General features: G+C 40.7%; 1 protein-coding gene across 2 annotated transcripts in view; it reads left to right on the top strand.

The window, feature by feature from the left end:
* SMAP1 (small ArfGAP 1) overlaps nucleotides 1–12,377 on the top strand; it is a 240,703-nt gene that overhangs the window by 23,690 nt on the left and 204,636 nt on the right. For both annotated transcript variants that reach the window (XM_007070547.4, XM_037894289.2), the window contains exon 2: nucleotides 9,038–9,171. In XM_007070547.4, the coding sequence (XP_007070609.3) occupies nucleotides 9,038–9,171 (134 nt within the window). The remainder of the gene's footprint in view (nucleotides 1–9,037; nucleotides 9,172–12,377) is intronic.

A 12,377-nucleotide genomic window follows, 5' to 3' on the forward strand; every position in this document is an offset into this window, starting at 1 on the left:
AAAGGTTGCTGATCCCTGACGTAGATAATTGTCAGTAAGAGGTAAGAAACAGATGACTGTCAAGGAATTATGATGTGATTGGAATAACAGAGACTTGGTGGGATAACTCACATGACTGGAGTACTGTCATGGATGGATATAAACTGTTCAGGAAGGACAGGCAGGACAGAAAAGGTAGGGGAGTTGCATTGTATGTGAGAGCAGTATGACTGTTCAGAGCTCCGGTATGAAACTGCAGAAAAACCTGAGAGTCTCTGGATTAAGTTTAGAAGTGTGAGTAACAAGGGTGGTGTCGTGGTGGGAGTCTGCTACAGACCACCGGACCAGGGGGATGAGGTGGACAAGGCTTTCTTCCGGCAACTCACGGAAGTTATTAAATCGCAGGCCCTGGTTCTCATGGGAGACTTTAATCATCCTGATATCTGCTGGGAGAGCAATACAGCGGTGCACAGACAATCCAGGAAGTTTTTGGAAAGTGTAGGGGACAATTTTCTGGTGCAAGTGCTGGAGGAGCCAACTAGGGGAAGAGCTTTTCTTGACCTGCTGCTCACAAACCGGGAAGAATTAGGAGGGGAAGCTGAAGTGGATGGGAACCTGGGAGGCAGTGACCATGAGATGGTCGAGTTCAGGATCCTGAGGAAGAAAGGAGAGCAGCAGAATATGGACCCTGGACTTCAGAAAAGCAGACTTTAACTCCCTCAGGGAACTGATGAGCAGGATCCCCTGGGAGAATAACATGAGGGGGAAAGGAGTCCAGGAGAGTTGGCTGTATTTTAAAGAATCCTTATTGAGGTTACAGGGACAAACCATCCCAACGTGTAGAAAGAATAGTAAATATGGCAGGTGACCAGCTTGGCTTAACAGTGAAACCCTTGCTGATCTTAAACACAAAAGAGAAGCTTACAAGAAGTGGAAGATTGCACAAATGACCAGGGAAGAGTATAAAAATATTGCTTGGGCATGCAGGAGTGAAATCAGGAAGGCCAAATCATTTTTGGAGTTGCAGCTAGCAAGAGATGTTAAGAGTAACAAGAAGGGTTTCTTCAGGTATGTTAGCAACAAGAAGAAAGTCAAGGAAAGTGTGGGCCCCTTACTGAATGAGGGAGGCAACCTAGTGACAGAGGATGTGGAAAAAGCTAATGTACTAGAGGATTGGGCCAAAAGAAATCTGAGGTTCAACAAGGACAAGTGCAGAGTCCTGCACTTAGGACGGAAGAATCCCATGCACCGCTACAGACTAGGGACCGAATGGCTCAGCAGCAGTTCTGCAGAAAAGAACCTAGGGGTTACAAAACTGGATGAGAAGCTGGCTATGAGTCAACAGTATGCCCTTGTTGCCAAGAAGGCCAATGGCATTTTGGGATGTATATGTAGGGGCATTGCCAGCAGATCGAGGGACGTGATCATTCCCCCTCTGTTTGTCATTGGCGAGGCCTCATCTGGTGTACTGTGTCCAGTTTTGGGCCCCACACTATAAGAAGGATGTGGAAAAATTGGAAAGAGTCCAGCGGAGGGCAACAAATGATTAGGGGACTGGAACACATGACTTATGAGGAGAGGCTGAGGGAACTGGGATTGTTTAATCTGCGGAAGAGAAGAATGAGGGGGGATTTGATAGCTGCTTTCAACTACCTGAAAGGGGGTTCCAAAGAGGATGGAGCTAGACTGTTCTCAGTGGTAGCTGATGACAGAACAAGGAGTAATGGTCTCAAGTTGCAGTGGGGGAGGTTTGGGTTGGATATTAGGAAAAACTTTTTCACTAGGAGGTGGTGAAACACTGGAATGCGTTACCTAGGGAGGTGGTAGAATCTCCTTCCTTAGAGGTTTTTAAGGTCAGGCTTGACAAAGCCCTGGCTTGGATGATTTAGTTGGGGATTGGTCCTGCTTTGAGCAGGGGGTTGGACTAGATGATCTCCTGAGGTCCCTTCCAACCCTGATATTCTATGACTGAAATCTAATCCATAGATAAAAATGATGTAGAAAGTGAGGGGAAAAGTCTTAGGAGCTACTAATCTGACGACAACCTCGGAATCTGCCTTCTGAATGTGGCATTTGCATATTGAGACTGAACATTCTTCATGACTCCACATTAAGGGGCGCCTTTCTGGAACAGACCAGAATAAGCACTAGTTATCTAGTACTCTGTTCTAGATTAGTGGTGCATAAAGAAGACAAGCCTGTTTATGACTACAAGCACAAAAGGTTTTAAGAGGCAAATAAGTGAGATTAAAATTCAAATAGCTTTCATTCAGGAAAGTGAACACAAACATTAGAGAAATGTGCATTTCTGCAGTAAAATACCTGTCAACTTTTCAAAATTTTAATAGCTGAATGTTCATAGCAAATAATTTAGACTTGAAATTTTTGGTATTTCTGATCATGAAGAATGAGGTGTGTAACATATGATTAAAGTAACTGAGATGAGAAAAAGGGTGACTTGAACAATAGACTTCTGTTATCCTCAAAATATGCTTTCATCGTTGGAAATAAAAGATCCTGATGTGCAGAATTTGGTGCTTGTGTAACATGGGCTATTCATTCAACAGTCCAAATTTAATTGCAAATATAATTCTGTTGGATAGTTAACCCACATCACATACACTTTGAAATTCTTTGAATCTTCATGATTTTAATCCATATTTGGTTTGTTTTATTAATAAGACAAGTGAAGTCTTATGTAAATGTTGTAAACTATTAATTTCATCCGAAAATTTACAGTCTATTTGTGGTGTTTATGATTAGAAGTCACTCCTACAGATAAGGTATTTTGAATATTGTTCCTGATTTTGTTTGCTTTATGTGTTCAGATAAAGTCTCCTTTTCTGTCATAAAATGGAATTGAAACTGTCAGTGACTATGTAATTAAGGTGCATGAACAGGCTGTAGTGGAATTGCCTGTGACCGACTTCCTCTAATGGATTCTGATGCCATTCATCTGTGTAGCTTTAGGGAGCTGAACTTAAGGTTATCATTTGACCTACAAAATACACCATGACTTGTTGCACTTATGTCAAGTAGCAACCGTGTTTTTCTAACATGAATGTGGAATTTCTAATATGGTCATTTTTTACTTCAGCTTCAACCATCAATGTTGCCTTCTAGAAGTTAAATGACTACTTCTGGACCAGCAACCTGTTACGTGATTGAGATCAATGGAAGCTAAGTTACCAACTAACAGTTGATATGTGGGACAATCAGCTCTCAAAATTGGGAGGGAGCAGTGAGGGTAAGATCAGGAAGAAATGGCAGGAAGGTGTGTATTTTCACGTAGCTGACTTCTGTAAGAGCAGCTAAAAAGTAATCTTTGGGCTATTGCATATATGCTTTTTCACCAACTTTGTAGGTTTCTTGTTGGACTGAATTTCTTACAAGAAACTATCCTTCACAAATTCGCTTTCTCCATTTCTTAGTGTAGTCTAAGCTCTGGTCTACACTACACACGTATGTCAATATAACTACGGTGCTCAGAGGTGTGGAGAATCCCTCCATCCGACCACCTCAGATTCTGCTCCATCCGACCACCCCCTTGCTCTTCTTTGGCCCACCCTCCCCCCATTTCTGACCCCTGTCTTATAGTGTAGATGCTTCCTTCTCTGCCATGCTAACTACGTGTCAGGAACATTGAGAGTACAAGAGAGACTGTCTACGTTCTCATCTCCAGTGCCTGACACCAGTGTTTCCCTGACTGCCAAGTGGATGAGTTCCAGAGATAGTTCTGCTCCACCTCAAGATGAAGCATGCTTAGTTTCTTTCTGTGGGCAGTGCATGTATAGTCTTGGCAGCATGTAGGAGCGCTGTGAGGCATAAGCATGCGCAGTACATATAGAATATTTGGAGAATTTAGCTGCCAAACTTTAGCAAGTCTCTGAGCATGTGTGAATGGATATGTTTTCAGAGGCTTGTAACTTAGCCAAATTTAGGCCATTTTTCATACACAGCAGAAGGCGCTTCTCTGAGGGCGGGATGGTGTGATTGCCAAATTTCAAATCCTTGCTCTAAAGCCTGGACACACTTGAACTTTTCAGTGAAACTAAAGTTTTACCATGAGTAAAATGTATTTTCCCTCATCTTGGTTTTGGAAGCAGCTGAACCATTTTAGGTGAAACATGCAAAAAAAATTCAGCCTGCAGCAGACGCATAACATGAAAAGTTTCAGCCCAGATGATAAAGTTCTGGACAAGTTGCAAGCAAAGTGAAAATAGGGTCATATAATTGGAAGTGTTGGGCAACCTTAACCATAGGTGGCGCACCAGCTCTGCCTGTAACATCTTAGTTTGTGTTTATACCTTAGGCCAGGGATCTCAAAGTCCCGGGCCACAGATGGCCTGGGACTTTGAACCTCCCCACTGTGGCCCACGGAGGAGAGACGCATGCAGCCACACTGCTAGCAATGTCTGCTGCAGGTGCTGCCCTCTTCTCCCTCTGATTGGCTGAGGGAAAGGGACAGAGATACCATCATTAGTTGCTGGGCAGAGGCAGCCATGAATGCTGCATCACTTTTTTCCCCACAATGAAAATAAACAAGTCAAAATACTGAACACAACTATCTGATGCACACCTTGATGCAGTCCTGAAAATTTCAACTGCTCAGTCACTGAGGCCAAACATCTGGCAACGCTTCAGTTGTCCGTTTGTTGATGTCTGGCAAACACTGAAAACTCTCTGGCAGGCAAAGAATTGTATAAAGTTGTCTGACCGTTTTATTTCTAAGAAATTCGAAATAAAAATACAATATAAACATTTTGTTTTCTGAACACCATCTTCAGTGACATTATTGGCCCGCTGGGAGGATTTGAGGGCTGGCACTGGCCCTAAGGTAAATTGAGTTTGTGACCCCTGCCTTAGGCCATGGAATAATAAGCTTTAGCCTTTTAACTATCCAGCTCCCTTCAATTTTACTTGTAGGACTGTAATCAGCTGCATGCAAATAACTTAGAATATTTAATCAGCAGTTAATTAAGTCACAGTTTACTCACTTATAGACAGTCATATTTTCATAGACGTTTAATGTGGGACTGTGTTTGCCATTATTGTATTCCCATATATGTTTTGAGTTGGTGAATTCCTCTGAACTGATGTCTGCAAAGAATTTAGTAACCAGTGTCTCCTAGCTATATCCCTAATCTATACTATATCCCTAATCACACTAGCAACTTCAGAAATACTCTCCATTCTTGATGCGCTTTCCTTTACGTTCATCTGTGCTATAGGAAGTCTAACCTTTTATGGGGTGGTTGGAGGATTTATGTGGGCAGTATCATTTAATTTTAGTAACATGTTTACATAGTCACAGTTCTGCTCCCTTACTCAGGTCTGTTCCATTTGTGGATTCAGAGTTGTTTCTGCTTACTTTAGGGCTTATCTGCATGGACACTTACTGTGTGGCAAACTAGGATGATGTTCTGCAGTGCTCCAGTATTGTGAGCACTATCTGTCTGTGTGGGCCTTGCTGCTGCACACAAGAAATTACCTCGTGTGCATTGATTTACTGCAGTCACTACGAAACTTCTAGCGCACAACAGCAAGGTGAATACACGGGAAATTAGTGTGCCACGCTGGAGTACTGTAGATTTACACCTTAGTTTGCCAGACAGTAAATGTTCATGTAGACGTGCCCTTAGTGACAAAAATAAGCTCCTTATTCCTAGTAGTCCTGTAGAGTCAACACAGTTAAGTCTGCTGTCCTCAAGAAGAAGATTCATCATCCTCCCTCCTCTGGTGCATTGAGGAAGAGGTCCCATAAGACTAATCAGGGTCTCTCGAGGACTCAGAAGATGAGGGAGAGTCTTCTTAAGAGGAGTGCTGATGGCACCATACTCCCTCCAGCACTCAGGATGGAGCAGGTCCATCTAACTGCTTCCCAGTAGTGTTGAAAAATCAGCGAGAGCCCATGCTGTCAACGGCAGTTCTGGCTATGAGGTGTTCTTTGAGTCCATACCAATGATGTCAGTTGCAGCACTGATTGTCTCCATGCTGATGGCATATCAGGTGGCTTCAGACCTGCTTTGCTTCTCAGTCGCTGATTCTCTGCTAGTTCAGGAGTTTTCTGGTACCATTGTTTCTACTGCTTCTTCTTTCATTGTGCCCTTGGCGCCTTCTGGCCATGTTGCAGAGGTGCTGGGTTCGTCGGCACTGCAACTCGCACTGTCCATGGTGGAACTGAGGCAGACACTGGGTCCAGCAGCGAAGGCCTTCTTGATGGTGGTGTGCTCTTTGTCACAATTACTGCCGGGTCAGCAGATCCCATTGTCGAGCTTGGTACCATCCTTGGCCTCGGTAGCGGTGCTTCCTCCAGACCAGATGAGAATGTGTCTTGCTCAATACCATAGGTGTCAATTCCCTATTCCTCTTTGGCACTGATGCTTAGCCTGTGTTGGGCTTTGGATGAATCCGAGCATTTATTCACCCTGTTGGGGCTGGCTCCCCCTTTGTCACTGGAGAAACTCTGGGACTCCTTGAGATCCAGGTTGGGGTTGTCCACCTTTTAATTGTCACCTAATAGGCACCACAGACCATCCTCGGATCAGCATCGATCTCGCAGTCAGGACAGAGGTGCTTGGCCTGGTGCCTGCTGGCCACCAATGGTAAATCTATTTGCTCAGTGCCTCCTTGGAATCTTTAGGATGCTTCTTGGTCTTTGAGGTCCTATTCGCTGACGCATTCTAGAGTGAGATCCCCTATGCAATTGGTGACTCCAATTCCCTGAACTAACACAGCTACAAGCAACCACTGAGACTGTGCCCTTTGGGCCTCCACAGTAATCCAGACTGGATCCTGTGATTAAAGAACAGGATCTGTTGTTGGCGTAGCTAACTGCTTCTTTGTTGTCTCCAGACAGCTCTACAGTGCTGGCCTCCTCAATGCCCATATACTTCAAGGCACATCAAGGTCTCCTTAGGCATCCAGGCTGAATTTCTTCAGGAGACATGTATAAGCTGCTGTATATTCTCCAACTGTCTGCTCAAGGGCCAGTAGCCCTCCCAATAAATGAGGCTCTCTTGAAGTCTACAAAGGAATACTTCCACTTTGTTGCCTCCCATGGTGAAGCATGCAGAGAAGAGGTACTTAGCTTCCATACTGGATTTTGAGTGTTTCTACTTCCACTCTGCCCCTAAGTCTCTTGTGGTAACTGCTGCTAATGATAGGGCACAACAGGGAAGGTAGACATCTATGTCTAAGGACAAAGAGTCCAAAAGGATGGACTTGATGGGGAGGAAGGACTTATACTACCTCTTTCCTGCAGATGCACATCACTGACTAGTCGGTATTGCTCTCTAAATACAACTTTGTTATTTGGATGCCCACATCTAAGTTTGCAGACACATTGCCAGAAGCCTCCAGGGACGAGTTTGTCATTCATTGCAGAAGCCTGTATGGTACCAAGACTTTTAGTGTCCGTTCTAGATGCTGCAGATGCCTCAGCCAGAATTATGGCATCAGCTGTGACCATGAAGAGGGCCTCATAGCTACAGAATTAGGGCATTGTGTCTGATGTGCAGCAGACCACTGATGACTTACCTGTTGATGGTAGGTTTTGGTTTCTAAGAAGATTGATGAGACATGCAACCTTTTTAAGAATTTCTGAGCTAGTTTGCATTCTTTGGGAGTTTATACTTCAGCTGTACAAAGACATCACTTCAGTGGTCAGCAGCAATACTACTTGCAGTGTTTCTTTGGGCAGGTCTGCTTTCCTGTAAGGCAGTGGGACTACACCAGGAGAGGGCATAGATCCCAGAGTCGAAGGCCCTCTGATTCTGGTTTTAGCCAGCTGACCCATCCTCCCCTGGCATCCAGCAAGTGCTCATTTTGACTTGTTTGTCCAGTGTTACTAAGGGGAAAATCCAGAAAAGAAGTTCTTTCTCATGTTCTGTTCATGCTATGCTTACTCAATCGTCTAGATCGTCCTAAACAGCAGAAAATCTTCTTTGGTCCCAACTCAAAGAATTGAGTTTGAGGGCCCTGATAGACTCTACAAAGTTGAGTGTTTTTTGTCAACCAGCTGATTCCATACGATCCGCCACCTATGTCTGGAGCTGCAGTCTCGACCCTCAACCACAGCGCAAGTATTCCTGAGGTTGCTAGGCCCTAAAGCTAGATGCACATCAAAGTCTGAGGTTTTGTTTCTTTTGATTCTGTGGGATGAAAATCTTGCTATCCAAAAATATCAGTTCTTCAGTGCTTTTAATTACTAAACTACATTCTGGGTATATTTAGTCATTATTATGTGAATGTCCTTAAATTTTGATAATATAAACAATACATATAGACTTATGTATTTAGAGCATATCTAGTGGTCTTTTCATCTACTCTGGGTATTATTCTATTTTACAACATTTTTATTGTTGGATGTTTTGGTCAATGTTCTCGTCTGGGTTAGTTTACACGTCCTTTTGAGTAATCTTTGCCCAGCAGGAGCAGCCCAAATACCACTGTCAACTTGAAGTAGAATGATGTGTGTCCATACGTAAGCTTAAACTGAAAAACTTGACTTGGAATGCTAATATCTTTGCAGTGTGTTTTGGTTTTTTAAACTAAACCACTGATCGAGATAGTTGTTGTATGCCTCATGAATGCGTGGCTGCTGCATTTGTTACTAATAACTCAGATATGGTAAAAATTGCAAAAACATCTTTTTAGTGATTTGTACTGACACTTGCATCTAATGTACATCCAGCTGGATTAATCTAGGTGCAAGTAAGACCTTGCTACTGCTAATGAGTTAAGTTTCTACTGTGAAATTTCATGGAATTCCTGACTTGTGCTGTCTAAAAGGTTTTTCACATAAATTAGTTATAAAATGAAAGACAATTGTAGGTAAAATTGCCACAGAGGAGGTGGAGAAAACCACTTAGTTTTTCCATGGATGATTTATAACCAGATATTGCTAACATAGAGACACATCTCATCTCTCTACTTAATGTGTACCTGTCAATCCTGTTTCTCTTAACTATGTGTTAGAATGGTGCAGAAAATCAAATCTCCTTATGTGGAATTTTTAAAAGAAATTATCAACTAATACTTTTGTTTTTTGCCTTAGGTCCAAGATGGGCTTCTTGGAACACGGGTGTCTTTATTTGCATCAGATGTGCTGGAATACATCGAAATCTTGGGGTTCATATATCAAGGGTAAAGTCTGTCAATTTAGACCAATGGACACCAGAACAAATACAGGTAAAAGGTCTCTTGTAAATCAGATTTTTGAACTGGAAGGACAGGTATAAAAAGCCACGTTGTTAGGCCCTGAGAGAGGGGCCCATATACATGCTTGCCTGGTACTTGGGAACAAAATAACAAGAGTTTTTTTTTTTTTTTTTTTTTTTACAATCCCGCAGAAAACTCAGTATAGATACTTTACTTGAAACTTGGGTAACTATGTGCAGCTACTCAAGATGGATTGATCTACAAATCACCAATTTAAATCATGATTTAAATAAGCAAGCCAGGAACCTTGATTTAAATAATCAATTCTAATCTTGTTTTCATTAGTTTTTGAGTTATTTTCCTAAAACAGGTTGATTTTCATTGGTTCTTAATTTCTATATTTTTGTTAAAAACGGGAATGCTTTAATAGATTTTTTTTTTTAAACTTGTGATTGGTTAAGCTGCATTTGGAAGGAAATTGGAATTCAATTAAATGAAGTTAAACAACCTTGATACAAAAATTCAATAATATTTTCCTCCCATTCATCTTGTCAAGGTTCCTATACAAGTACTCTCACCTCAGTTGTTGTAGTGGGTTTGTGATGCTAATCTAAAAATGTCCCATTTACATATTGACATTCAGTGCTACTTTGGATTGTGCATAACATCTGTCTATCAATATTGTTCAGGAGTTTTGGGAATTGGAGGAGGTATTTATTGTTTTAAACTGCATAATATGCAACCCTTTGTATTTCAATTATTCATTTATGATGTTTACGTTATAAATGAATGAGAATAGTACATTCAGTTGTATATTGTCAATCGTAAAGGTGCAAAAGAATTGTAAAGTTCTGGGTTTTGTTTTTTACTTGTTTATCCACTTTTAAATGTTGGCAACTTGACTCATTTTATTACTTCTTTAATACCAAAAATGACAGTCACATCATGGACTGCAGAATTAAATGTTAGCATCTAAAAGTTGGTGGAGTATTTGAAACTGAGCAACGTTGTCCCTCTTTTGTCAGTATGGGACTTCAGAGTCTCACAAAATAGAAAAGGGGAGGCAGAGGAATTCTTAATGATTTAAAGATAGGTTTTAATAATTTAAACTCAATTTTTGATAAATCCTAAACGAGCCTTTGGAATATATAGATTAAATGAAATAAACCATTGAGTTCAAATATTGATAATGGTTAGTGTGTCTTCTGATACAGTACTGCTGAATTTGTGACTTTTTTTATCAGAAGCATTTTGAAACTTGAAGATAACAAGATTAGATTTATTTTTGTTTTATTCAGCATATGCTAATTAGTAGGATTTTTTAAAAATTTCTTTATTCAAAGAAAAATTTAACTAACGTATCATCTAAAGTAAATATATATGAGAACTCTCACCTGACAAGTTGCAATCTTGCATATGGTAGCTAAATTTTTTCCATATATATACCTTGTGCTCCACAACTGAATATTCATTTATTTATTATTAGAGGGATTTATTATCAGAAACCGATTTGAGAAAGAACCAGTCCAAATTAAAACATTGTGAGCCACAGTAGATTATCTACAGCTGAGTGATTAATAAAATTTCCTAAATTGGCAAAACACTCCAGAAGTTGCTGTTCTCTTCAAACATTCTGCATTTCATATCAAAGTACCATCCTTTTGGTAAACAGTTCTTTTTAAAGAAATGTTAATTGATTATGATGGTCCGTTATACCTGTTATAAAGAATGAATTGTAGTTTGGGTCTGAATATCCTTTTTAATGCTATAAATAGCAAATTTTAAAAGACATGGGTCAAGGTTAGAGGGTTTGAATTTAAACCTGCCAGTATTCATGTTTTTATTTTATGGTTACACTGTAATATGCTCTTCTTTTGTGTGTGCCTGTTGGGAGCAGAAATAAAATGTTCAAAGATACTTGAAAAAGCTGCAGGTTCCCTCATCAGCATGTAGGCAGAAGAGCAAGCATAATTTGCATATACAGCGGACCTTTGCTAGAGCGCGCATCACTATAGCGCAGATTCGCATATAGCGCAGTCGGGCCATGGATCCCAATTTAAATATTGGGACCATGGTAACGCGTCCCCCCCATAACACGGTCCCCACATGGATCCCGAACCCCGTGTTCTAGCGAGGGTCCGGTGTACCTGTGACTGGGAGGAAATTCAGTTGGATTTGTTGTAGGGTGTTCCAGTAAAATACTTTAAAAATTGTATATTGTTTGTACAATATGTAGCACAATGGGGTCCTCATGTATGACACATGCTCCTAGGTGCTAATGCAGTATTGAAGTATGTATAATAACACAGCAAAAATAACAGAATGTTAAAAATTTGTTTCTAAAATTATATAATTTTGTGTCGTTGGCATTAACAGCATGCTAAATTTAATTAAAACTGTTGCTTTGTAGGAGCTTTGTTACTGTGTTTAAATTGGCTGCAAAAGCAATCCTGATGGCATGGATGACCCTAGCAGGACCACAATGGCTTAGTTGTGTCAATGTGAGCAGAGTAAACCTTATAGTGGAGCACATTTCAGTAAGAGAAATGCAGAACTTAGGCCCATTTGAAAAGAAATGGGAAAGAATGTTACTTCAAAATAAATGAGTTACCTCTAGCATATTATTTTGTGTGTATTTGAAATCATATAGTTATAGTGCCACCCTCACCTAAATCTAGATTTTATTGGAAAAATATTATGCTTACATATTTTTGTCCTATTTTTAATAATAAAAAATTGAAGGGAGGAAACCTGAATATTTCATGCTCTTATAAAACTTTGATTTTTAAAATAAGTCATCTTCAAATTCAGTCCATTTCAAAATAAGAGTTCAGCTTAAGGAATTACATCTTCTGAGTTCCCACTGCCAGCTCCAGTTTTATAATTACATTTTTTTATTCTTTTAAAATATTTCTCTCCCATTGTGCTGTGTGACAAACTTAGGCAAATTGGGAGCTGAAAATACAGGGAATATTAAAATTGCAGTCAAATGTATGAAATAAAGAAACTGAGAGAGACAGTTCAAGTGGCTTCTGTGCATTTCTGATGGTGGAACGCTTCCTAGCAATGCCATTGGAGTGCTTTCATGCCCCCTCCTGTCCCATTTCTCACTGTTTCTGAACAGTCTGAGGACGAGGCTATAAAACAGGCCGTGGCACTCTGGCCATCTCAGTTCCTTACAACTGTGGTTAAAGACAGCCTGGAACTTCTCCAAATCTGACCCATATCCACTTCTT

The sequence above is a fragment of the Chelonia mydas genome, chromosome 3, assembly GCF_015237465.2.
Source record: "Chelonia mydas isolate rCheMyd1 chromosome 3, rCheMyd1.pri.v2, whole genome shotgun sequence".
In the NCBI taxonomy this organism is placed as follows: Eukaryota; Metazoa; Chordata; order Testudines; family Cheloniidae; genus Chelonia; species Chelonia mydas.